At 42.1% G+C, this 24,610-nt stretch overlaps 1 protein-coding gene across 1 annotated transcript in view; it reads right to left on the reverse strand.

Moving 5' to 3' along the window:
• The window catches only part of ADCY2 (adenylate cyclase 2), a 150,544-nt gene that overhangs the window by 100,039 nt on the left and 25,895 nt on the right, over window positions 1-24,610 (reverse strand). Inside the window, exon 3 of the mRNA XM_063130192.1 lies at window positions 7,718-7,879. Coding sequence (XP_062986262.1) covers window positions 7,718-7,879 — 162 coding nt within the window. The remainder of the gene's footprint in view (window positions 1-7,717; window positions 7,880-24,610) is intronic.

Genomic DNA, 24,610 nt, shown 5'->3' on the forward strand with positions numbered 1-24,610 from the left:
CATTACTCAGTGGTTCTCCAGTAGAGAAACAACAAAAGGAGTCAAGCCTTCAGTACCCGCTTTATATTTGCACTTGATGCACGGGCCACATTGTAGACATCACTCATTCTGCTTATTGTTGCCCAGACAACATTCTGGCCCATTCCTGGATGTCAAGACAGACAAATGAAGTCCATAGCACTCCAAGTCATGAGGGAACAAGCTCTCCTTCATTCATGAAGATATATCCTTGTCAGGGCTGCAGAGGTATAGTCCATTCCAACAAGAGTGCATTTAGAGCAGCGAGGACTGTGAGTGCATAGCCCTATTAAAACAGGACGAAATTCCACTCATCAGCTCTTCAGTAGGAAAGAGAAAGCAAGTGGGGTGGAGTCCAGCATCTCTCTGAGCAGCAGCAGGGTTTCAGCTTTATAACCGACTTACGAGAAGCTCTAGCCAGCTGGATTAGCTGGAGGGAGGGCACCCATGACACTTTGCTCATGTGGTCCATACCTGGATCAGAACATTGGCCTTTACAAAAATATTTCAAGCTGTTTCTACATAAAATCCTTGACCTTTCACTTAGGGAGATTACAATAAACAGCAAACTTGCTCCCATCTTTGATTGTTCGGTTTCAAGCAGCACAAAGGTAAGGGTGCAATCCTATGCATGTTTAGACAGAAAGAAATCCTACAACTCCCAGCACGGCCCATCCAATTATGGCTACCTTGGGCATATTGGGCACTGTAGGACTTTTTATGCAGCCTAAATATTTTTATTTTAAACATATTAGACTACTCATACTTAGGTTTGACTTACAAGGGGTCTTCCATATACATCTAAGCTCTTCACCACAAAATTTCTGGCTATTTGCCTGGTTTTCTTTAACCCAGAGTTTGTCAGTTTTGTGATAGATGAAGCACACTTTTTATTATAAACTGAAATTCAATGCATACTTTATTCTTATAGCTGAAAAGGTCGTCTCTTAGGGCCAAACTAGACATACCATTACTCACATGGTTAGTTCTTGTGTGGTTTTAAAATACGTTATTGAGTAACAGGGGTAACAGAGAGCAATCTGGATTGTGGTGCAGGAGAGGGCTTAACCCTTCCCCCAGTCCCTGCCCTGAGCCCAAACACACACAGCTGCCATTTGCTCTGGGAAGGGAAGCACCCATTGATGCCATCCTCTCCATTCTACAGCCCTGACCCTGATTCTTTCCCCCACCTCCACCCCTACCCCTACCCCTACCCCTACCCCTCTGTTTCTGCATGAATCACTGATATGGGCAAGCCCTCCTGTCTTGAAGGTCAGTGACCCATACAGACAGGCAAAATGCAGCCTCCTTTGTGGAAAGCTAATTCTCCTGTATCTGGTTTGGGAGTGATTGAGTGATCCAATCATACTTGATCCCAAGACACAGAAGAGCACCTGCTTCCAGTAAAAGGCAAGGCTAAAGCGGTAAATCACTAAAGCAGAGGTGTAGCAGGGTGCACCTTGGGCTAATAGGAGGCTTGATCTTTAATCTTATTTATTTATTGTGGCACATTAGGGGCTCTCTCATGGCACACAGTTCGGAGTTACTGTTTTGACCTTATGAAATGTGAAAAACTAAGCAAGCCCACCAAGTTTACAGGAAACAAGGTCTGCTGTGAAAAACACTCAACCCCTTCTTTGGTGCCAGGATGGGCAATTTGCAGCCGTCCAGCTGTTTTGGCTAAAACTCTCATCATCTCTTACTATTGGCTAAACTGACTAGGGCATGTGAAAGTTGTAGCCCAAACATCTGGAGGGCCACAGGTGACCCACCTCTGCTGTACTAACTGAGGCTTGCAAAACAGTTTTTAAACTGAGTTGTTTAAAATGCTCAAAGATGCCTTAGAGGCTAAAGTAAATTCTGCAATGCTAATTAAAATCTGCTTCTGCTGAATAGAATAATTAAACCCATCTCTTTTTTTTTCTTTATAAGGATTACATTTGCTGAAAAAACTAATGTATTTATGCAGGTTTATAAGTTGTCACTTGCCTGATTTTTTTATCAGCGAGTAAGAATAGCATCTAGAAAAACAGGTAGGGACATTTTTAAAATCTGGCAGAAAATTGAGGGCTTCTTTCTTCCCCTTTCTTTTCTCTTTCATTTAGGCAGTTAGTGTGCTACAAGGGAGTTAAATGGATATGTGTGAGCAGGTAGGACAGGAAAGCTTTTGTAAGCCAGTAACTTCTGTGGATTTATTTCCTGGGCTGTGTTAAATTGTGTTTTGCATTCGTTTAGGCAAGTCTATGGTGTGCCCTTTATAGTAAGAAATGTCACAGGAAATGTCACACAAGGAACATATTACATTTCTCCTGAAATAGCTGCTTTGGCTCCCAGTTACAACCAAGAACCTTGTGGCACCTTGAAGACTAACAGATTTATTGTGCCATAAGCATTCATGGGAGTAGAGCCAACTTCATCAGATGCATGCAGTGTTATCCTCAGTTGGCAGATTCTAAGGTACAGAGAAACAAAATATAAACACGAGGGCCTAAAAAGCCTTGAAATGTATTTGGCACAGTAGGCCTGTAACATTTCTTTTCCAAGCTCCAATGTATACAAAAAAAAGTTCATACCTTAGATTGTTTTTTATTGGTTTTGTATTTGGAGGGGGGTAGTTTTACTAACTGGGATGGTGGTACGACAATGGAATCAGTTACCTAGGGAGATTGTGAGCTCTCCCACACTAGAGGCCTTCAAGAGGCAGCTGGACAACCATCTGTCAGGGATGCTTTAGGGCGGATTCCTGCACTGAGCAGGGGGTTGGACTCGATGGCCTTGTAGGCCCCTTCCAGCTCTGCTATTCTATGATTCTATGAGCCAAAAACCAAAAAAAAAAAAAAAGGAAACCCAAATAGAGATACCAAAAAAAGCCAAAGGCAAAGAGGTAGAACAAAGGATGTGTTTTATTATGATAAAATAAATCCGACACGTTTCGGACCCATGGCTCCTTCCCACCCTGAGGACACTGTTCTGGAGTCATGAGATTATTGCGGTATACATTTCAAAAATAACAAAATGAGTATGTTCTGAGGAAATTAGAGAGGCACTGCACTGAGAAAGCAGTAAAGATTCTTTGAAGATTTTTCAAGTGACAGAGATACCCAATACCTTCAACCTCCGCTGATGGCTACTGGCTCAAACAGCACAGCCAGCAAAGGTCCAAGGAGCAAACACTCCTGTTGGTTACTCTTTTTTTATAATACACTGCTGATTTAGTGCTATGGTGCAAAACCAGTTGGGCATCTGGAAACCCTGTTGCAGATTCCCACCTCTTTGGATGCTGGATTGTCATTCACTAAGAGCAGTGCTTTCCCTGTACTGGGCCTGGGATTATGAAATGCCTTCGAGAAAAAGCTCCACTTTCTCTGTCATTTATTTTTGGAAACTAGTAAAAACATTTTTATTCCATCAAGCCTTTGGGAGCTAAACCCTTTCAGAAGATACATTTAGTAGGCCTGTGCACAGCTTATCCAATTCAGAACTTCCAAATTGCCCCCCCGTTTGACTTGGAGCTCCTCAGCACTGCCTGGCCCACTTTGGATTCAATTCTGAATCTGAAGCAGGATGAGTCTTGCGGTTTCCCAGGTGCCAGGAAAAGTCAGCACAAGGCCGACCAGGAGTCCATAGGACTTCCTTCCTGCCCAACCACTTCCCCTCCCACCTGCCCCCTTCCCCTGCTGCCTGAATGATTTACCAGAAGCATCCACTCCAATGAGACAGACCCTGATGGTATAGAAACCTAAGAAGGTCTATCTGCAGAAAGAGACATGCTAGTCACTGGGTATTTTTTTCTCCTTTATGAGAATGCAACTGACAATTATCAGAGAGTAACAGGCGCTACAGCAAACAACAGCACATGAGACGCTCAAACAAAACAAGAGCGAGATCACCAAGAGATCATCATTCTATCTTTGTTCTAGGAGAACAAGAAGGAGGAGGAAAATATTCTCCTTTACGAGAAAGAACATTCATGCAAATACTACAGAACGTTTGGAAGGGACAGTGTATTGTGTTCCAAAAATCGGGCAAATGTAATACTTTGAATATTTTTCTAAGACTTTTGTGCCATCATCAGTTTCAAGTCTTGTTAAAAGACAAAACTGCTCTAAATCACCCATCTTTTGAAGCAGGAATAATTTATTCCAGCAGTAAAATACTTCAGTTTTGTACTCCTGCTAAAGCACTGCTGCCCATCTCTGTCTTGTTCCAGGCTGAGAAGAAAAATGGCAGCTGTTTCACACAGGGAGGAGGGAGAATCCTGCCTTTCAGAGGGGCAATGCACACAAGCTATTTCTCTGCCCAGGGAGACAGAACTACTCATAGGCTTTGTTCAAATGTAACTCACTTATTAATTAAGCCATGAAGGCTGCCAGATACCACCATTACATCCGAACAGGGTCAAGGGAAAGCGCAGTGTGCTGATGTATACCAGTTGTTGGGAAACAAGGGCAGGAGGGTTCTGTTACGCCCATGTCCTGTTTGTGGGTTTCTCTTGGGCAGCTGCTTGGCCACTGTGTGAACAGAATGCTGGACTAGACAGACCCTTGGTGTGATCCAGCAGGGCTCGTCTTATGTTCTTAGCAGTGAACTATTACTGGAACTCCAGCAGTAATTTAACACTGAGGTGCCTCAGGTCATGTGGCGACTGCCATACCACATGGAGTCATTTCTCTGGAGCAACTAGCCATTTGGGGAATCTTCCCCTTCACCACACCTTAGTCAACCTACCCAAATGTGGATTTGAAGTAGTGAGATGACAGGAAGAAGGTTCAGGGTCTGGAAAATGACTCTGGACAAGTGCGGAGCAGTTCAAAGTACATTTACTACCCTACTTTACCACATATCTTAGATTCTTGTAACCTAAAAGAAAAAAAATCATATATATCCTCTTTGCCAAGACACCTGAAGGTGATTTTTATTCGTCACAGGTGACCACAGCAAGAGAAGACTATCATTTTAAAGAGTTGAAGGCTGTCTGAGACACCATGGCCTATGGTATACTTGTTGCTTTTGCCCCACTGTTGTTCCAGTCAGACATTTTTAAAGCCTGTGACCTGTTGGCCAGAGACAATGGAAGCTTGAGTGTATGTTCCACAGGCAACAATGCTTCTATCATACCATCTTCCACTTCGTGGGGAAAAATATATCTGTTAAAGTAATTTACACGTGACACTCAGCCATCAGAGATAGAAGTCATAAAAATTAAGGAAGCTGAGGCTGTGGAAGTGCTGAACGGGTGCCTGGTATCAGTAATTGGTTGGATGAGGGCTGTGACATTCCCACCTTTTCCCAGTGAGAATTCCCTTCTCTAAAGCAGCACAAAACACAGATTGACAGGGCCATATGGATACCCAGAGAGAACAATCGACCAAGAAAAGTACACCACTGGTTGTCACCTACAACCCCCAATTGAAACCACTGCAACAGATCATCAGTGAACTCCAACCCATCATCAGCACAGACACTTCTCTCTCACAAGCCTTGGGAGACAGGCCAGTCCTGGCCTACAGACAACCTCCCAACCTGAAGTGGATGCTAACCAGCAACAGTACACAGGACAGAGACACAAACAGAGGGACCAGACCATGCAATAGACCCAAGGGCCAACTTTGCCCCCACATCAATTCAGGCAACACTGTCACAGGGCCCAACAACATCAGTCATACCATCAAGGGCTCTTTCATCTGCATCCTTATATAATTTTTGTTACATGCCATCCCTGACTTTGTCTATTGTTAAGTTCTTGTTAAACACACATCCTACTTTTTCACCACTTTTTTCAACTACACATTATCAGATTTCCAACTGCACATTTTCCCCCAACTGTACATTTTCTGTCCATCTGCACACTAAAAAAACAACCCTGCAATAATGGAACAACTGCCTAGATAATCCCTGTCCTCCTCTCCAGCTTCAAAGTTCGGAGGTAGGCTGACCCTTGTCACACTTGCCAGTAGGGAGTGCCACATTCAGCATGGTGGGACTGGCAAGTGCATTTATTGAAGCCTGGTAATATGGATATAGTAATTGTGGTGTGAAGGTCGTTAAATAAGGAGACGAGACAACAACAGCTGGATTTAAACAGGGCCACATTTCATTAAATGATCTGCAAAAGGGGGTGAATCCTACCGGAAATCCAGTATGGCCTGTTGCCAGGTCTCTGAAGTTGGGCGAGCCATTTGTGGCCCAAGGGTAGGCACTGCATCTTTCGCCTTCCCTTGGGCCTGCCCCTTGTGGGGTCGGAGGACCTTCTTTTGTCATGCCCAATCTCAGGCCATCCAGCTCTGAGTGGGTGAGTAGGGTCGGCCCCAAAGGTAAGTCGTATCTCCCAGGTAGGCCGTGGGGCTCAAAGCTGGGAGCCTCGGACTTACCAGTCACTGTGAACAGTGCCATGTGAATGCTCACCATTCCCATTCCCACTCCCACTCTGGATGCCTGTACCTAGTGCCAAATAGCAAAGTGTGACCAAATTAGAAAACAGATTAACTTAATTAATACACCCAGACTGTCTCACAGTGTGGAGTAGGCGAAAAAACTCCTGCACAATTCAGTACAGGAGTAAAAAAATCCTACTCAGCTCCTAACGGCAACCAGCAAGCCTACAGGGAGGGAGGGAGGGAGCCGTGCAGCAAAGAGGGGGAAGGGGGGGGAGAGCCCTTAATTTATGGGCTCCTCAACCCCTCCCCCATGTGGTCCCATACCAGCACCACCCAATGCTGGCAGCACACGTCTCCTCTCTCCCATGCCCACAAACGCCTCCCCACACCCAGGCTATGCCGGGCGTGGCAGAATGGCCATAGTGGCATACCTTGCAAATATTGCTGAGATAATTTAGCAAAAGCATGATACGACTCAATCAAAGTTAAGTACTTTAAAGTCCATTTAGTGTCGATTGCGGGGCAGGATTAAGCAGCTGATTTAAATTGTCCACTGGAACCTATGAACACACTGGATTGTGTTATTTGTATAAATGACATGTGTGAAAATATCAAATACGATTTATTTGAACAAAAGAATAAAAACTGAAAGCACAGGTATCGCAAAAAACAAGCCTTGATCTGTTTATCCTTGTTAATTACGTGAGATTTTGCAACCCCACTGAATGGAAATAATTTTTAAGGTCTTTGGAACTAAACATCTGAGATGTATATGACATTCTATGACATGTGGTGTAGTGGCTAGAGTGTTGGAATAGGAAGGCCCAGGTTCATGTCCCAACTCAATCAGGAAGCTCGTTGGGTGACTTTGGGCTAGTTACTGACACACACCCTAACCTACCTCACAGACTTGTGAGAATAAATGAAGAGGAGGATCATGTACACCATCTTGGGCTCTTTGGAGGAAAGGCAGAATATAAGTGTAACGAATAAATAATAAATGCTAGAAAACTTGCAGAAGCCTACAATCTGTGTATTATTCTTAGCATTTACAACATTTAAAAAAGGTTTAAACTATACACAATCACTCTAATGTAGCATTTCCTTGCATACACATAGAAACTCCAGTGTATACACAGAGCTCCTACAGAGTTTTGAAGATTCTCTCAATAAAAAACAGATAAGTGGAATTGTAATGTAAACTTTTGTTCAACGCAAGAAGTGATTCAATCATATTCCTAATCACAGACCAGTTATATTTGCTGTCCAGGATAATTATCAAGCCATTCAACACAAAATGACCCACATCACTCAAAACATACCTGCCAAACCAACTGTTCCTTGATGATATCTGTTGATGACAGACAGATGCTCAGCACAAGGGTATGTGATGCGGAAGTTAGAACGCTGGCAATTATAGCATCTTGCATGTTGAAGGGCAGCATAGTATAGACCACAAAAATGATGAATAAGAAAAATGACACCTGCACGAAAAAGACGAATAATAATTTTAAAACTCTTCAAAGTATATATTAGCTAAAATTACACTGGCTGGAATCAAAAGACTTACTTTAAGTATGTTTAGTAGGATTTTTGAAGTTTTTAAATGATCAGTAGAAACACAGGCCTTAGCTAGACAGGGCTTTATCCTGGGGCGATCCCTGGGATCGTCCCTGTGTGTTCACATGACGCCCAGGGGATCCCGGGATCAGGGAGGGATGTGAGGGAGGGATGTACACTTTAGGCCCACTTTTTCCGCGGTCTCTGGATGACTGTGGAAAGTGTGTGCCCCCGTCATGGTTTGTCATGGCTCCTCACGGTTAGCAAGCCTCTGTGGGGTTTTTTAAAATATTTTTTTTTATTTAATACTTCAAACATACATCAATACAATAAGACAATACTACATAATACATAAAATATTAGATAACATTTGATAACATATATTCTAGGTTATTCTATTAACATAATCATACTTAACATAAAAGTGCTCCCCCCAACCACGGGATCTTATTCCTGTTTCCAAAATCTCATTGCTTCCTCTGGAGGTGCTTTCCCACTCCCCTTAGATAATACAAATTCTAGGAACTGTTTCCATATTCCCTCAAAATCATTCGTTTTTATCATCCCTCGTCTAACTTTTATATTACATGTTAATTTGTCATTAATAGCAATATCCCATATTTCTTTATACTAATCTTCTATATGATAATCCCCTTGAACCTTCCAGTTCCTAGATATCATTAACCTTGCTGCTGTTAACAAATTCGTTATCAATTTTTTTGTCTCTTTACTACAATTTAATTCTCCATATAATGATAACAATGCCACTATAGGTGTCTCTTCAATCTCCATTCCTAAAATTTCTTTTATCTCATTAAACACCATTTCCCATAATTTTTGTACAAATTCGCATTCCCACCACATGTGTAAATACGTTCCTTTTTTTTGACAACCTCTCCAGCAATTTGCTGAATTCAACTTATTTATTTCATTTAATCTCACCGGGTTTAGGTACCACATCCATACAATCTTATAATAATTTTCTTTTATTCTCACAGACATATTTCTCAACACTCGTTGTTTCCATATTCCTTCCCAACTCTGTTGCCCTATTTGTTTCTTCAAGTCAGTTTCCCAAACCACCTTGCCAACACTTTCCATCTCCCCCTGTCCCACTAGTATTCTATACATTTCACTCGTTAACCCTTTTATTAATTTATTTTCACTTAATCAGCTCCTCAAATTTCGTAATCGCTCTACACTCTCCATTATTCTTTAGCCATTTCTTTGTCCATTGTTCTAATTGAAGATAGTTTAACCACGTTAAATTTTCCTCCTTTAATCTCTCCTTTAGTTCTTCTAGGGTTCTCATCTTTTCTAGCAGCAAGCCTCCGTGATGTCCAATATACATGCAACATTGTTTTTGTTGACTCAATCTCAATTTTAATCTACAGAAATAATATATATGGAAACTAAGGCAACTTTCGTCTGATTAAACTGCACAGAGTCCATTCCTCTTCACCTATAAACTCCAGGCCTACAACACAACCCCTGCAGCAGAGTTGATAGCAAAAGTAGGAATGCAGAAGTATTCCTAATAGCAAATAGCAAATATTGCCAGATTCACCACTTCACGGGATAATGTTTACTTCAAATTCATTTCAGCTGTATAACCTAATTTATTTATTTATTTAGAATATATATATACCGCTCCCCATTGAAAAATTTCGGAGCGGTGTACAAGGTAAAATGAAAATAAAAACAGAATAAAACAGTTAAAACAAAATTTAAAAGAAGCAAAAACAGGGATCCAAGGCTGCATGTTAAAGAAAGGCTTCTTGGAATAAAGACGTTTTCAGGAGGCGCCGAAAGGAGTACAAGGTTGGCGCCTGCCTGACCTCCAGAGGCAGGGAGTTCCACAGGAGGGGCGCAACCACGCTGAAGGCTCTTCCCCTGGTGGATTCCAATCGGAGGATGGATCTAGGTGGAACCACCAGGAGCAGGCCCTCGGATGACCTCAGTGACCGGGCAGGTTGGTAAGGGAGAAGGCGCTCTCTCAGGTATCCTGGTCCCAAGTTGTTTAGGGCTTAAACAATTTAATTTCAGAACAATACTGTGACCTTCCAAGTAATTCTGCAGTATTCACAGTTTCCCTTAAAAGCATAACTACACATTATATACACACTTAGGGAAAGGATTTTTGAATTGAAAAATAGTGTGTGTTTTCATTAACAGGTTTTTTTAACCCTTTCTCTGTCCACTGTTTCTCTACTCCAAATTACTCCCAGACACAGCTCCCCAACCCTGTCCTACAGCATACTAAACATTTCCTTTTTTTATTTCAATACACATATTTCAAACCTTATTTGAACAACTTTGTGGCCCTCCAGATATTTTAGCCTATAACTCTCAACACCTCTAGCCAGAACAGCCAATGGCAAGGGATCATGGGAATTATAGACCATAGCATCAGGAGGGCCACAAGAGGCTCACTTCTGCTTTTGGGGAAGCAACTTTGGGCAATGAGGAGCAGATAAATAGTAAGCAGAATAAGGGCTAACTACTCCCTCCTCCACTACTTTTCTGTTACATATATCCCAACTTCCAAAAGCTGATTTTCCCCCTGTTTGAGACATTTCCAGTGTCTTTAAAGGGGCATGGCATGAGTGAGGAAGTGTTTGTAAACCTCAGATTGCACAAGCAATACCAATTGTCATCAAAATAATTTAGATAGGAAGGAAATGCATTACAAGAGTAGATGATGAGGACAAAAAGAGATGGAAAATGTCACTGAAACACACTGATAATTTGTTTCCTCTGAAATATTATTCACCTCTCCGTGGCAGTTTCTGCTATAAAATACTGTATAATATGTTGCTCAGAAACAGAGAGAACCTACTTCCTAAACTTAAAACTGTTTTCAATACATCAAGGAGACAATACTAAAGGAAAGCAGTCTGGATCCCATTACAGTCCAATACACTTGAGTAAAGACATAGAGAAATGCTATTCCACTTTTGCTATTGCCAGTTCTCTCTCTCTCCCCGCCCCATCCCACAAAGAGTAATACAATCAGTGGGAGAGACAGTAAATCCAGAATATTACCCTCCTGCTTTATGCCAGCTGGTCAAACATAAAACAAACAAACTAGATCTCTGAAATCTGCTGTAGATATCAATTAAATTATAGTAAGCACTTGATTTCCCCCTTCAAAATGCTCAGCTTCCATCATCAGCAAAACAACAACTGTTCTTCCCTAGCTGTCAGGATACTGTCACTGCCAAATATAGCACATGAAATGTGAATGTATTTGGTTTCATATCCTACACACAAACAGGTAGAACATCTTGGTATGGAAAGATTAACTGGTCCGCTTTGGAGATCTCTGTGAACTATTCAGGTATTTCCTTTACGGGAACTCGTTCTAGGATAAACATGAACGGAATCGAATTTATCGGCTGTGTTGCTTAAATGATGTAGCCGCCAACTTGCAGCCAAATTGGGATTCTCTCCCCCACCCCCCAAAACTGTGCATTTTCAAAGTGCTGATTTACAGCAACTTTTACATTTGATCCGGGCTAACCAGTAGACGTTGAGAAAAAGCTCCAGTCGGCTACTGGAGAGAGAGTGTGTGTGTGGTTTTTTGTTTTGTTTTAATGGGACAGCACAGGAACGCAGGGCCAGACAGCCCATACTCCCTCCTGCCACATCTAGCTTTATCAGTTTAGTTTCACAACAGCGATGTTATGGGCTTTTGTACTGACACCCTTCCAAGGCGGCATCATATAGGCACCCCACCCCCAGCAACATTTTTTTCCTCTTCTTCATCCACAGTGCCCCATTTTTGTTTAACATACAGTCTGAAGTGAGTACAGGTAAACTCAAAAGCTTGTCCACTATTTTGTAACTAGTTTGTATTTGTGAATACTACTTCTGCTCAAATCTACCCTTTCTCTCCTAAATCTCATGGGGGTGGTGGGGGTGGGTGTTCAAACCGTTGGTTTTCCAAAAGCTAGAAAAGAAAATAATTTCTGTGGGAGGGAGCAAAGTTTGTCTCATGTACACATAAAGCCTGTTGAAGTTCTCCCAACTCCTCAGTCCACTCCACAGACAACCTCTATCCAGTGCCAGATCCATTTCCTTACCAAAACAGGAGACCACTCAAGGTTGTATCCAATGTTAATATTACTTCCAGAAAACCTATTAAAATGACTGGAACATACATTAAACTAACCCTAGATACAACCCTAAAGCTCCCCTGATCCTAACTTCCCAGTTTCCTACTATATCCTGTGGGAAAGAAACTGGTTTGCAGTGATGTAACTGGAGTTGTCCCAGACATCTATTATGAAGTTGTAATTGATATGCATGCCATTGTTAAAAAGAAATAATGCTAAAGTAAACTGAAAATTGGGAATATAACCAATCTGATACAACAAAAGAAACAGAAAGATTCACATAGTTAAGTAAAGTTTTAACCAGGAAGAAATTTGCTCATGGGGTGGGGGAGGATAGGGAAAAGAGGATTTGGAGTACTAGTTATTTTGGGTGGCTTCTGCCCACCATGCTTTTGTCCCTGAATCCCCTGTCACAACAATGTTATCACATAGTGTCATTCTGAGGAAACTCCTTTTTGAGGTAGAAAATAAGGTTACCATGTTTTCCCCCCTGAAAGCCTACTTGGAATGTTGCTATGTGATTCTGGAGAATTCTAAGGATGATGGCAGGGTGGGGAGCGATACATGGCGGCCACCAGCTGGAAGAATCACTAACACTGTAAAAGAAGCAATAAAGGTAAGCTGCTAGAAATTTGGGGCAAGCACAACAGACAAGAGGTGTTTGTTGTGCAATTGCCCTGCCTCATTCTTGGAATTTTATGGGAGTCCAGATAATGTCATCTTCCATCTGTATGGTCATTGCTTCTTGGCTGAAGCTAGGATAAAAGTTCCATTCTGTCAATTTATTCCCCTAATGTTTAAATTCCTGTTTCAAGTAGGTGAGGACCTCCTAATGAGTACAGGGGAATAAAGGGGCTGAACAGATTACGGCTGGTAGGGCAACAGAATTAGCTTTCAGAGAAAGAGAGGACAGAACTATGTATGTGAGTGGTTATTTTAGCTTGTGACCTTTACTGAATTGTGGAATAGTGACCAGAAGATGTGATATTAGTTACCTATGTGATATCAGTGAATCCATTTCCCTAGATAATTTCCTTGCCTTGTTTTTACTGTGTCGTTGTCTTCTTTATTTTTTCAGGAATGGGGATATATGGGGTCCCTGATATAGTTCCTTGGGGTGGGAGAGTCCCTGCCTCAAGAGCCCTCACTCCAACAGGCTCAGGCCTGGCCTCGAGCTTGGGTCTCTTTGAGCCTGAAGTTGGGACTGCTTCAGCACCTCTACTTCAGGTGGCACATATCTGACTGATCGACAGGACTCCTCCTTGTCTGGATTTGTAACAGTAATCCATGACGGTAATGCCTGTTGGTTGGGGATGAGCATGAGACTGTTGGCAATTTAAGTCTATAAGCAAGAAATTCTGAGCAAAACCTTCTCAGCCTGGGAGTCAGGTGAGCATTAGGAACCAATCACCTTCTACTTCCTCCTTCTTAACTTCCAGGGCCTATTGCTATACTGCAATCCAAAGAACTGGCTGATCAGGGAAGTGATGTGGTCACAGTACTGTTCTAGTTCCTCTGTCAACTTTACCTTATCAAACTTAGTTCCTTTGGTTTTGCCATGTTGCCCGCTTATAGCCTTTGCAACACCAAACCCATTTATCTTGGTGAAATGTGCCCCCTAGCACTCCCAGAGGTTGTGCTTACCCTGAAATGTTTGCCTCGTAGAGCTCAGTTCCAGGACAGATCACTGGTTCTAGAGTTTTCAGTCTTGTGCCAGTTGCTCCCAGCTACTCTAATTCATAGTCCTGTGCATTCTTGCTTTAATATTATCCTTGTTGCGCTTACACTGGCTTCCTCAAGATCCTTTTCTATTCACCAGTTATCTATAAAAGTTCTCTGAAACCAACATTAGATATTCAAAACAACTGGCACAAGTTTTTACAACATGGTTTCCATGCTTGGCAAAGCAATGATAGCAAACACTTCCAACCTGCTTAGGTTAAAATTGTTCAATGTATTAATTTTCTTATATCTATGAAGGAAAAGGAAAGGAGCCTCTCGTGCAAGCACTTGAGTCATTGCTGACTCCTAGAGGGAGGCCTGCTTTCGCTGACGTTTTCTTGGCAGACTTTGTAGCGGGGTGGTTTGCCATGGCCTTCCCCGGTCGCGGTTACCTTTCCCCCAGCTATGTCCTTGATGGACTTGAAAACCATGCATCCAGTTGTTATGAAACTTTTAAGATTAGTTCTACCTCTATGTGGGATGGTTTTAGGCATACTGAAAATTTCATCTGCCATCTTGAAACAAAATGGAAGCCAATTGAAATTTTAAAACATTTACAGTTTCAATACCATTTGATCGATTTCAACGAAACTTGGAATGATGATTCAGCAGTGCGAGCAAATTTTAACCATACATTTTACCCATATGATTACCTATAATCCTAAGAGGATGTGTCTGTCCATCATCGCCATAGCTCCAAGACCATGAAAGCTAAACACCTGACAAGTGGCATGCATACTAAGGGGCCATATTTAAAACACATTAATTTTCATTAATTTAAGTGTGTCCATGTGGTTTAAGCCTGCAGTTAGATTTTCAGCCACCAGGGGCAGACTTCACTAACTAGCATATAGCTTGCACTCCGTACAATTTAAAGCTGCGACAATATGTCCAACACTGAAAGTAGTGTAAGTTTACTTGAGGGCTTCAATGTATTCATAGAATCATAGAATAGTAGAGTTGGAAGGGGCCTATAAGGCCATCGAGTCCAACCCCCTGCTCAAGGGCTGTTCGCTAGTCTGATAGACAGAAAAACATAAAGAAGAAATCTTGCAGTTCCATATACTTTTAATGTGGTCTGAAAGTTTAACAGTCTTCTCCTGAAAGCACTCATGGGGGCTGCTAAAATCTACAACATTTTGCCCACTCAATTTGCAATTTCATCCTCACTGTTTGATTCAAAGAGCAGACTGCTGCACAATTTTGTGTATTTAATCCACTGCCTAGAGGAAAATTATCTACCGTAATTTCTGGTACAAAGCAGTATGAAGGGGGATGGTGCAAGTTGCGGCATTCCAGCTGGGTAATATTTTCAGGAACAACACCTGGCATGTTGGCAAATTATGACTCTTACTGACTGATTCTTCAGATAGGACAACAAGTCCTCAGGTTATTCAAAACTGAACAAAATTGCCACAGCATGTATACATACACACACATCACTAAAAAGAAAAACCTGTTCATCAACACTGTATTCTTCATCTGAAGTTAATGTTTTTTCATCTCCTAAATACACACATTTTAACAGATTTTCAATATACAAAATTTCATATATATGAATGAGGAGATAGTGGAATGTTGATTATGCAATGGTATACAAGCATAAGATGGATTCGCACATAATGCTAACGCATGGTATGGGTTGCTGAATTATGGGTAGTTGTGTTGTGCGAAGCCAGGGATGCTATCAACTCATGGTTTGTTAACCACAAACAACCCAGGAAGAGGGTTGTTGTTTGGTTGTGAACTTTGTTGTTTAAACCATGGATTGTCATTACATATGAACCCAGAACCATGGGTTGTTCATGAGTTGTTTTGACAGGCTACAGAGGAGGCTGACAAGACTGGTTAAAAACACACACCAGCTACTCTACATGTCAGTACCACAGTGCCATAAAGGCATTTGGGATACAGGGAAGAGCAAGTGAAGAAGGGGGAACAAATAACCCAACAACTGAGAAAATAAACCGGTTTGTTTGAATATCTGCTACATAAACCTGGGTAGGGCAACAAACCATGGATTAACTATGGGTTAAATAAAACATTGGTTAGCATTATGTGCGGACCAGATCATATTACTTTAAAATGAATGTTAATCTTGCTCTGGTGCCAACATTGCTATCTTTTTGGCACCAGGTCAAGACTTTTCTCTTTTTCCAGGCATTTAGCAATATGTGATGAGCTTAACCGATCTCAGATCTGTTTTTAGGTTTGGCTCACAGTTTATAGTTGTTTATTATTGTTTTTAGATGTATGCTTTTGTGTATACATTTTTATGGTTTTAATGTATTAATGTATATCATTTTTAAAGTTTTTAATCTTATGTAAACTGCCCAGAGAGCTTCGGCTATGGGGTGGTAATAATAATAATAATACAAAAACAAGACAAGGTGCTCCAGAACTTTGTTTTTATTCTTTAAAATGGCACCATGTGTTTCAAGATTTATAGCCCTTTTCCTTAGAGTACTACAATACAAAAACAAACATATACGTTATAATGAAGTAAATTATTCCCACTGCTATTTTTACACAATGCATTCAGTAATATACACACAATGAAATTAAATATGCACATAAAACTATTTTTCAAAGGCAGTTGAAAACATCGTGTTCATATCGTCTACACAAGATATTTTATACTTCAAAGAATTTATACATTTTAGACTGATTTAGAACTAATTTCCTTTAAAGAGTTATATTTTCCTTTTAAGGCTAGTAAAGGTTGGATGTGAGAGCTGAAGGATGCCTAGATTAGACAATATAACACCTCCCAATTGAAAGAAGCTGGAGCGCTAGACAGTGCTATTAACAAAAATATTCAGAGGGCTTTTAGGCACCAAGGATGCCCTGCAAAATTCTACTGCAGGGATGCGCAACGTGAGGCTCTCCAGATGTTTTGACTTAGAACTTTCAACAGCAATAGCCAGCACAGCAAATAGCAAGGGATCATGGGAGCAGAAGGACAAAACATCTGGAGGGCTACAGGTTGCCCACCCCTGCACTGAGTTACCTGCAACGAATTGCAAGGAACGTGGTGGCATAGCTCAAGCTAGTATTTCCCCCCTCACCACAGCTATACAAATCCAGAAAATCAGGATCAAAGGGGCCAAGCAAATTTTTATTTAATTTATTCCTGTGTTCCAAAGGTGGCCCTCCATGCTTCCTGTACTGATTTATCTGAAGTGAAATTTGACAAAAGATAAATGAGGAAATTTAGTTAAGAGAGATAAATCTGGGTTACTAAATGCTACAAAGCAGATGAAGTAAACTTGATAATTGAACTCCCCCATTTCTCCTCCTCTTCCTTTTTCTCCTTTTGCTTTATGAATCACTTTATCAAACTAAGCTTTTTTCACCATCTAACTAGAGTTCCTACAACTTGGCAGGAGTCATTGTCCATGGCTGTTAGAAAACAAAAAATCAGCAAATGTATCCATCACAGAATGAGCGTGAGGTTTATTTTCTTCAGAATTTGTCATTCTAAAGTCACAACCCCTGTGTAGAGGGTTTGGAAAGGAAATTTTATTAGGGGGTTGCTGGGTGAGAATTTGAAGTATTACATTTGGAAAGGAAATTTTATTAGGGGGTTGCTAGGTGAGAATTTGAAGTATTACGAAACAGACTTTGGTTCATGGGTGTCGTATCTCTGTACAACCTGCCTGAGGTTGGGGTTACTTGATTGGTTATTTATATACAGTGCTATAATGGGCATGGTACTTTATAGATTAACAACGACAAGACAGTAACCTGCCTCAAGGAGGTTACAATCTAAACTTTTACTCATGGAGCACTGGAAGGAGGGAGGAAAGGCAGAAGCAGTGGGAACAAAGAGGACTGATTGTATATTCTTCCCAATTTAAATATAAATAGGCAATGGGTTGGGTTCAGATTGGTCATTACATTCACACAAGGGCTCCGTCCACTCATAGAAGGCACCAGGATCCTGCTGGAGGAAGCCGGTGTGGAGGTGATCTTTGCCAACTCCTCCTTCAGCCCCGGCACCAACTCTTATGCTGCTCCAGAGGACCCTCCAGCCCCACCTCCGGGCAACTTTTCAGGAGACACTGGGCTGCAGGGGGGAGGATGAACTGCAGAGATCGTCTCCCCGCCCCCTTTCCCTAGTGCAAGAGGAACTCCATTAAGTTCTACACTAGTTTCAAGCCATAGTTCAACTTTTTTTTTCTTGTGTGAACAGTTCCTTCATGTGTAAGAGGTAAGCAAAAGTTTTTTGTTGTTGTTTATTCTTAAAATACATTAACTAGCACTTATACTACACGCCTATAAGTGTTTATTCTGAAGTAAGTTTTATTATATTCAACAAGGAAGCAGTAACCTTTACAGCAACCCTGTAAGGTAGGGGATTTTTATTGTCATCTTCATAGTTTATCCAATTACTCATGTCCTATGCATAAAATTCTGTAATTCCCACCTTACTCCGAGGGGGCAGGGGGCTAAAATTGAAACGGAATGGCTTATAACAACCCCAGCGGAAAAAATTCACTGTTGGTATGATAGAATGAAACATGTTTAAATAAATTGCTGTCTAATGTACTTGCTTGCTTATTGTTTATTTAAAAAAAACCCTCAGGATAAAATATTAAAAAATAGACAGCGAGTTCAGCAGGCATATACAGAGATCTCAGAGAACATCTTCTATTTCATTTAAAACGAATAGCAATAATCAAAGTGCTTTGCTGTGGTTCACATAAGGCATACTTATAAAGATTTCATTTCTTCTGAAGATATCAGAAGCATATCTGCTGATGTGCTCTGGAATGCTCCCATACACAAATGCATTTTTGTATTTATGTTATTATCATTAAGTAATTTTATGCAGCACCACCAATGTACATGACACACTGGGAAAAACTCAGCTTAGAATAGAAATGAAAATAAAAGGCAATTTATCCAGGGGTTTCTTGCCTCTTCAGCTTGGTTTCCATTCTATTTCATGCACCTACTTCACTTCTGCAAAATATTTAGGAGTTCCTTATGGCAAAAAAACAACCTACTTTAAACTCCATAAAGCTTTATTCCTCAAAGCTCTGGGATCTCAAAAAGAAATTTGTATTAAACTACGCGAAATATGCTTTGGTTTGGTTCTGATCATCATCACCTGCAAATTCTTAGAATTCACCTGTCCTCCAAACATTACAAAAATATTTTGCAAGTTTCAATTGGGACAAAATGCACTCACAAGCGTCAAACTGGTACCCATGATGAGCAAGCAAAGACAAGAACAAGTCCATATGCTGAAATTTATTTCTCATTAAACTGAACTTGAGGCCTATCTATAGAGAAGGGATGTAGTTTAAATGGCAGAGCTCAGGCTTTTCATACAAAAAGTCTTCTGGTACTGCCAGTTAGTGTAAGCAATATACTGAGCATATCAGTGGTCTGACCAGAGTTGTGAAGACCCGGGAAAAATCAGGGAAAAAAACAGTTTGTTTTTTTCAATTCCCCCCTGAAGCCTTTTTGTTTTTATCTTAAAAGTTGGGGGGGGGATTAAAACATGAAGAAAATGGATTATGGAATGTTTATTTTAGCATGATGAATAAAATGTTTAAGACAAGCTGTTCAGATATTTACTTCTCCAAATGATTTCTACAAACTATGTACAGTATCAGATTATTACAATGTCTTTGCACCAAGGACAAACAAGTCCTACATTGCAAACTGAGACTACAACACTCAAATGCAAGAGCAAGATGCATTTCTGCCTCTAGGGGGCGCTGCCACTGAAGCAGAGACTGAAACTGATAGTGATCGCTATAGCTCAGAAAATGAGTCTGATTAAATTTCATGTATATTCATTGAATCTTGGTCCCCCACCTTTTTTTTCTTAGTTCTTTTTATGGGAATGAGGGCTTTATGTCTGCTTGACACTGTGGAGGACTAGCAGAGACATAAATAATTTTCTTTGTTACTAATGTTGATGGTTTCTTCTGTGTCTTTTTTACATTTTTACATTTCCTCATAAACTTGCAAAACCAAAGAGGTTCCTTACAGTTCAAGAGCTTGTAGCTCCCATTTGTTACCAATTTTTTTTTAAAAAAATTAAAAAGTAAATTAAATTTGTAATAATTGTTTGAATATACTATACTTTTAATATACGAAATGTGATCATTTTATGCCAAACCAACTTGTACATAAGGAGTCTCCAGTGGTGGTGACCTGCAAAGTGTGTGCAACGTTTGTGTTCCTGCCTGAGTTCAACATGGCGTACACCTGCAACAAGTGCAAGCTGGTAGCCCTATTGGAAGAAAAAGTGAGAGGACTTGAGCGGCGAGTGTCCACCCTCCAAGGAATAAGAGAAGACGAGAAGTTCTTAGACAGAACGGTGGAACTGCAACAGCAACAAGAAGCACATGAGATTGAAGAACAACAGCCACCTGAAGCAAAAGTGCAGAGTGCTGAGGTGAGGAAAGCCAATGAAGAGAAAACTCCCTGGAAAAGGGTGACAGTTAGGAGCAGAAGAATTAGAAGACACTCTACACCAGTGGAACCACTAGAGCTACGTAGCCACTTTTACTGGAAGATGAGACTAGAGGACAGCCTGCAGAGGAAGAATTACAGGGGACCCTGTGCAACAGTGAGCAACAGGCAGAAAGTCAGTTGACCAAGAAGAAGAGAAGAGTAGTTATTGTAGGAGACTCCGGGCCTTGCTAGACCTACCTGATAATCCAGTGGGGAGTCGGGGCGAGGCCGCGCTGCAGCTAGCGCAGGCCGTCGCCCCTAGCTAGACGTAAACACGCGGCGGGGCAAGGGAAAGCCCCGTCGTGTCCTCCATTTTTTTTTATTAAAGGGTCATGTGGCTCCGCTCTTCCCCCACCCATCTCTCCTGCCAGGTCCGCTCTTTCCCCCCGGCCCCCATCTCCCCCCCATGATCCCCCCCAGCCCGATAGGCACAGCGCTCCTATGGAGTGCTGTGCCCAGTGCGCCGCTTCTCCTGGCTACTCGCGAGTAAGCGAGCTCAGCCCGGGGCTGCGGAAAAACCGGGCCACAAGCGGATCCGGTTATCCCAGGTCAAGGGAGGATTTAGCCTGGCCTGACCCCGGGATCCCCTGTGCGTCATTTGCATGCACAGCAGGGAGCCCGGGCCTCGCACCGGGTTAAGTCCTCGTCTAGCAACAGCCTCCCTGCTGCATGGGATTGAAACCCAAGTATGCCGCGAAGACCCATGGACTCCCCAGGTACGCTGTCTTCCTGGAGGACAGATTAGAGATGTGACTGAAGGGTTGCCAAAGCTCATAAAGCCCACGGACACACACATATCTTTTTCTTCTCATCCATGTGGGAACAAATGATACCGCCAAGCAGAGCTACAAAGAAATCATGTCAGACTTTGAAGCTCTGGGAAGGAAACTCGAGAACTTTGGGGCCCAGGTAGTTTTCTCATCCATCCTCCTAGTCCTTGGAAGAGGCATTGAAGGTGGTGCCGACATGAGAGATTTCGATTCTGGGACCACGAGCTACACTACTTGGAAGATGGACTGCTGGCAAGGGACAGGTTGCATCTCACAAGGGCTGGGAAGAATGTGTTTGGCCACAGCATGAAGAACTTTAAACTGAATCATACGGGGGAGGGAGACATAAACTTGGAGGCAACAATGAATGAAGGCTTATGCACCATAACAGAGAGAACAGCTCCAAGAGCACCCAAAAGTAGTGTTCACAATAATGTAGGGAAGAACCAGGCCATAAAGCACACAGTCTTCAATGTCTATCTGCGAATGCCCGGAGCATGGGAAACAAACAGAACAAACTTGAACTCTTAATACATGAAGGCAAATACGACTTGATAGGTATAGCTGAAACTTGGTGGGATGACTCCCATGACTGGAATATAGCAATTGAAGGATGTCTCTCACGACTGGACATGTAACATCAAACTATGGGAGAAATCCCTCCACTGATATGGGTACAGGAGGTGAAGGCTCTGTCCTGCAGCTGTCATGAGAAGGACAGATCCTTGTGCATCCCTTCACCAGAAGAGAAGGGGAATCAGACGTGCAAGCATCTCTCCTGGCACTGCAAAGGATTTGCCTTCTCTTCCGGTGAATAGGGATGGGATGTGCAAGGATCTGTCCTGCTCATAACAGCTGCAGAACAGAGTCTTGCACTGGCATGGCACTCCTCCTGCCCCGTCAGAGCCATGGCAACAGGGAAGGAGGCAGCGTTGCTATAGCTGCCCACTTCCCTATTGCTATGGCCCTGCAGGGGAAGGACGCCAAGCCATGTGATCCCCCAACAAGGATGACGTTGCTCAGCCCTGATGTGTCTGTCACTGGTAGATTGATCTCATGCCCTGACACGCGAGGATGCTTTTGTGATGGCCACAGCACATGTTTCTCCGTGTGCGGCCACTGCAAAAGCAAGACGCTGTGGAACGGACTCCTAGCATGTCAGCGCAGGAGATCGCTCCACCAACAAAAGTGGAGCACCAAGCAGCATCCCTGTCACCTTTCCCTGCGCAGCTGCCATAGCAAGAACCACCATGGCTGTCACCAGGGAAAGAAGCAGCGGCAGAGGAATTCCACTTCCTGACAGAAGGAGGGATCCATGTGTCGCCTCCACTGTTGCTCCAGCAATGGCTGCAACGCATCTCTGTGTGCTGTGTCTCTACTCCCTCCTACGCCCCTCCCCACAGAATGGCAGCGCCCTGATAAGGTAAGCAGAAACCAGCACCGCCATTCGGTGGAGGGCGGGGCGGAGGGAGAGAGGACTACTCAAGGGAGTGTGACTACTCTACTCCACAGAGCACTTACTTCCATGTCGCCCAAGTACGGCACTCAAACAGTCATCCACGGAGTGGACTAAAGTGTCGTCTGAACGCCCCCAATGAGTACACACACCACCACCACAGAGGTGACAGGAAAACCCATAATAGTTAGGTAACAATTTTATTTTTATTTATTTTATTTAATCCCTGGGTGGATTACAAGAAATTAGAATGAAATCAAAAGTGTTGACGTTAACCTACAAAGCCCTTCACAAGTTGGGTCCACAGAATCTGAAGAACTGCCTTTTCCCTGATGTTCCTGCCCATGCCCTGAGATCATTATCTGAGGACCTGCTCAGAGTGCCCCGAATACTCAGATTCAGCAGACAGCTATTCATAAGTGGCCCTTTTCTGTGGTGGCCCCCACATTGGGGGTTGCCCTCCCGAGAGAAGCCTGCCTGGTGCCTACTTTGCTGACTTTCTGGTGCCAGGTGAAGATCTTTTTATGTAATCTTTAGTTGTGACTTGCTATACTTTTAACTATGCGGAAAAGGACGGAGCTGTTGAGCAGCAGGAGACTGGAGAAGAAGCAGCTGCAGCAGAGAGAGCCTAAGCGGCGGAGCAGCACGACTTCCTGCTGGCCAGCGGCAGCACCCCATGTGACCAAAGAGAGAGACGGAGAGAGGGACAGAAGGAGAGAGGCGCAGGCAGGCGCTTTTGAACAATACAGTTAAAAATGCACCTTGTTTGTGTGGGGTGTTTTTTAGCTACTTTGATATTTGTCTTATACTTTAAAATCATTTTTGTTGTTGCTGCTGCTATTGCTTTTAAATTCTTTTATATTCTTTTTGTTTTACATGATGTAATTAGTTATGCTATCGGTTTTCTTGTTTCTGGTTTTGTTATGTTCGTTGCCTTGAGAGCTTAAGCTATAGGTTGACTGATTAAATAAATGAACCACAGTATCAATACAGAACACACATAACAATCAATAAGAGCAGCAATTAAAACAGAAGATGATAACAAAACTCAGAACTTCAAGGAGAGGGTTTTTGCATGGCGTCGAAAAGGGAACAGGATGGACGTCAGGCAAGCTTCCCTAGGGAAGACCTGCCACAAATGGGGCACCACTGCTGAAAAAGCTCTTTCCCAGGTCTTGCCATCACCTTGCTTCAGATTGTGTGGCTTGGTTTTGAATGCAGGAGGCCCAGTATAGTTTGTGGTCTTGGGAAAATCCCCCCCCACCCATACCTCTCCTGTAAAGTTGATACAGGGAGTGGAAGCTGCATTGTAATCTCACAAAAGCCCTTTCCACAGGTCAAGACAGACATGTAAATAAATTATTGTTAAAAATCTGACATATATAACCAAAATAGACACACTTGTTGAAAAAAAAAGGGGGGGTCTACTCAAGGCATTAAATGTGAACTTGTTATTTCTTACTCATTATTGTTTACTCATTCTTTAGATGACTTTGTAACTCTCCAGTTTCACTTCTGTGTCTAATGAGCACTTTCAGTGAGTTTTTTAGAGCAGATAAAATGTGGCATTTATTTGTAAAAGCGAAAGAAACCACTTTTTTCATGTGTATATTTTCCACTATGCCACAGTGCCACCTAGAGGTTATGTAGAAGAAAAGCAGGAAAGAACTGTTCTTCATGTAGTGTTTGGCTTTCAATTCTGCGACAAAACCAAAAGTCAATACCATGGATTAACAGGAGGGCTTTCTCTGCTGTGGCACCCCGGCTGTGGAACGAGCTCCCCAGAGAGGTTCGCCTGGCACCTACACTGTACTCTTTCCATCGCCAGCTGAAGACCTTTTTATTTTCTCAGTATTTTAACACCTAATTTAACTTAAATTTAAACCTTGTTTTAATTCCGTATTTTAACCTATATCAATTTTTGCTGTGTGGTTTTATCTTGGTTGTGCTTTTTATATTGTATTTTGTATTTCTGTTTTTAGACTGTTAGTTGTTTTTATGCTCTTCATGGTTTTAATTTTTGTGAACCGCCCAGAGAGCTTCTGCTATTGGGCGGTATAAAAATGTAATAAATAAATAAATGTAGAAAAGCTCAAAGACTTCATTGGATTT

The sequence above is a fragment of the Elgaria multicarinata genome, chromosome 7 (assembly GCF_023053635.1).
Source record: "Elgaria multicarinata webbii isolate HBS135686 ecotype San Diego chromosome 7, rElgMul1.1.pri, whole genome shotgun sequence".
Classification (NCBI taxonomy): Eukaryota; Metazoa; Chordata; class Lepidosauria; order Squamata; family Anguidae; genus Elgaria; species Elgaria multicarinata.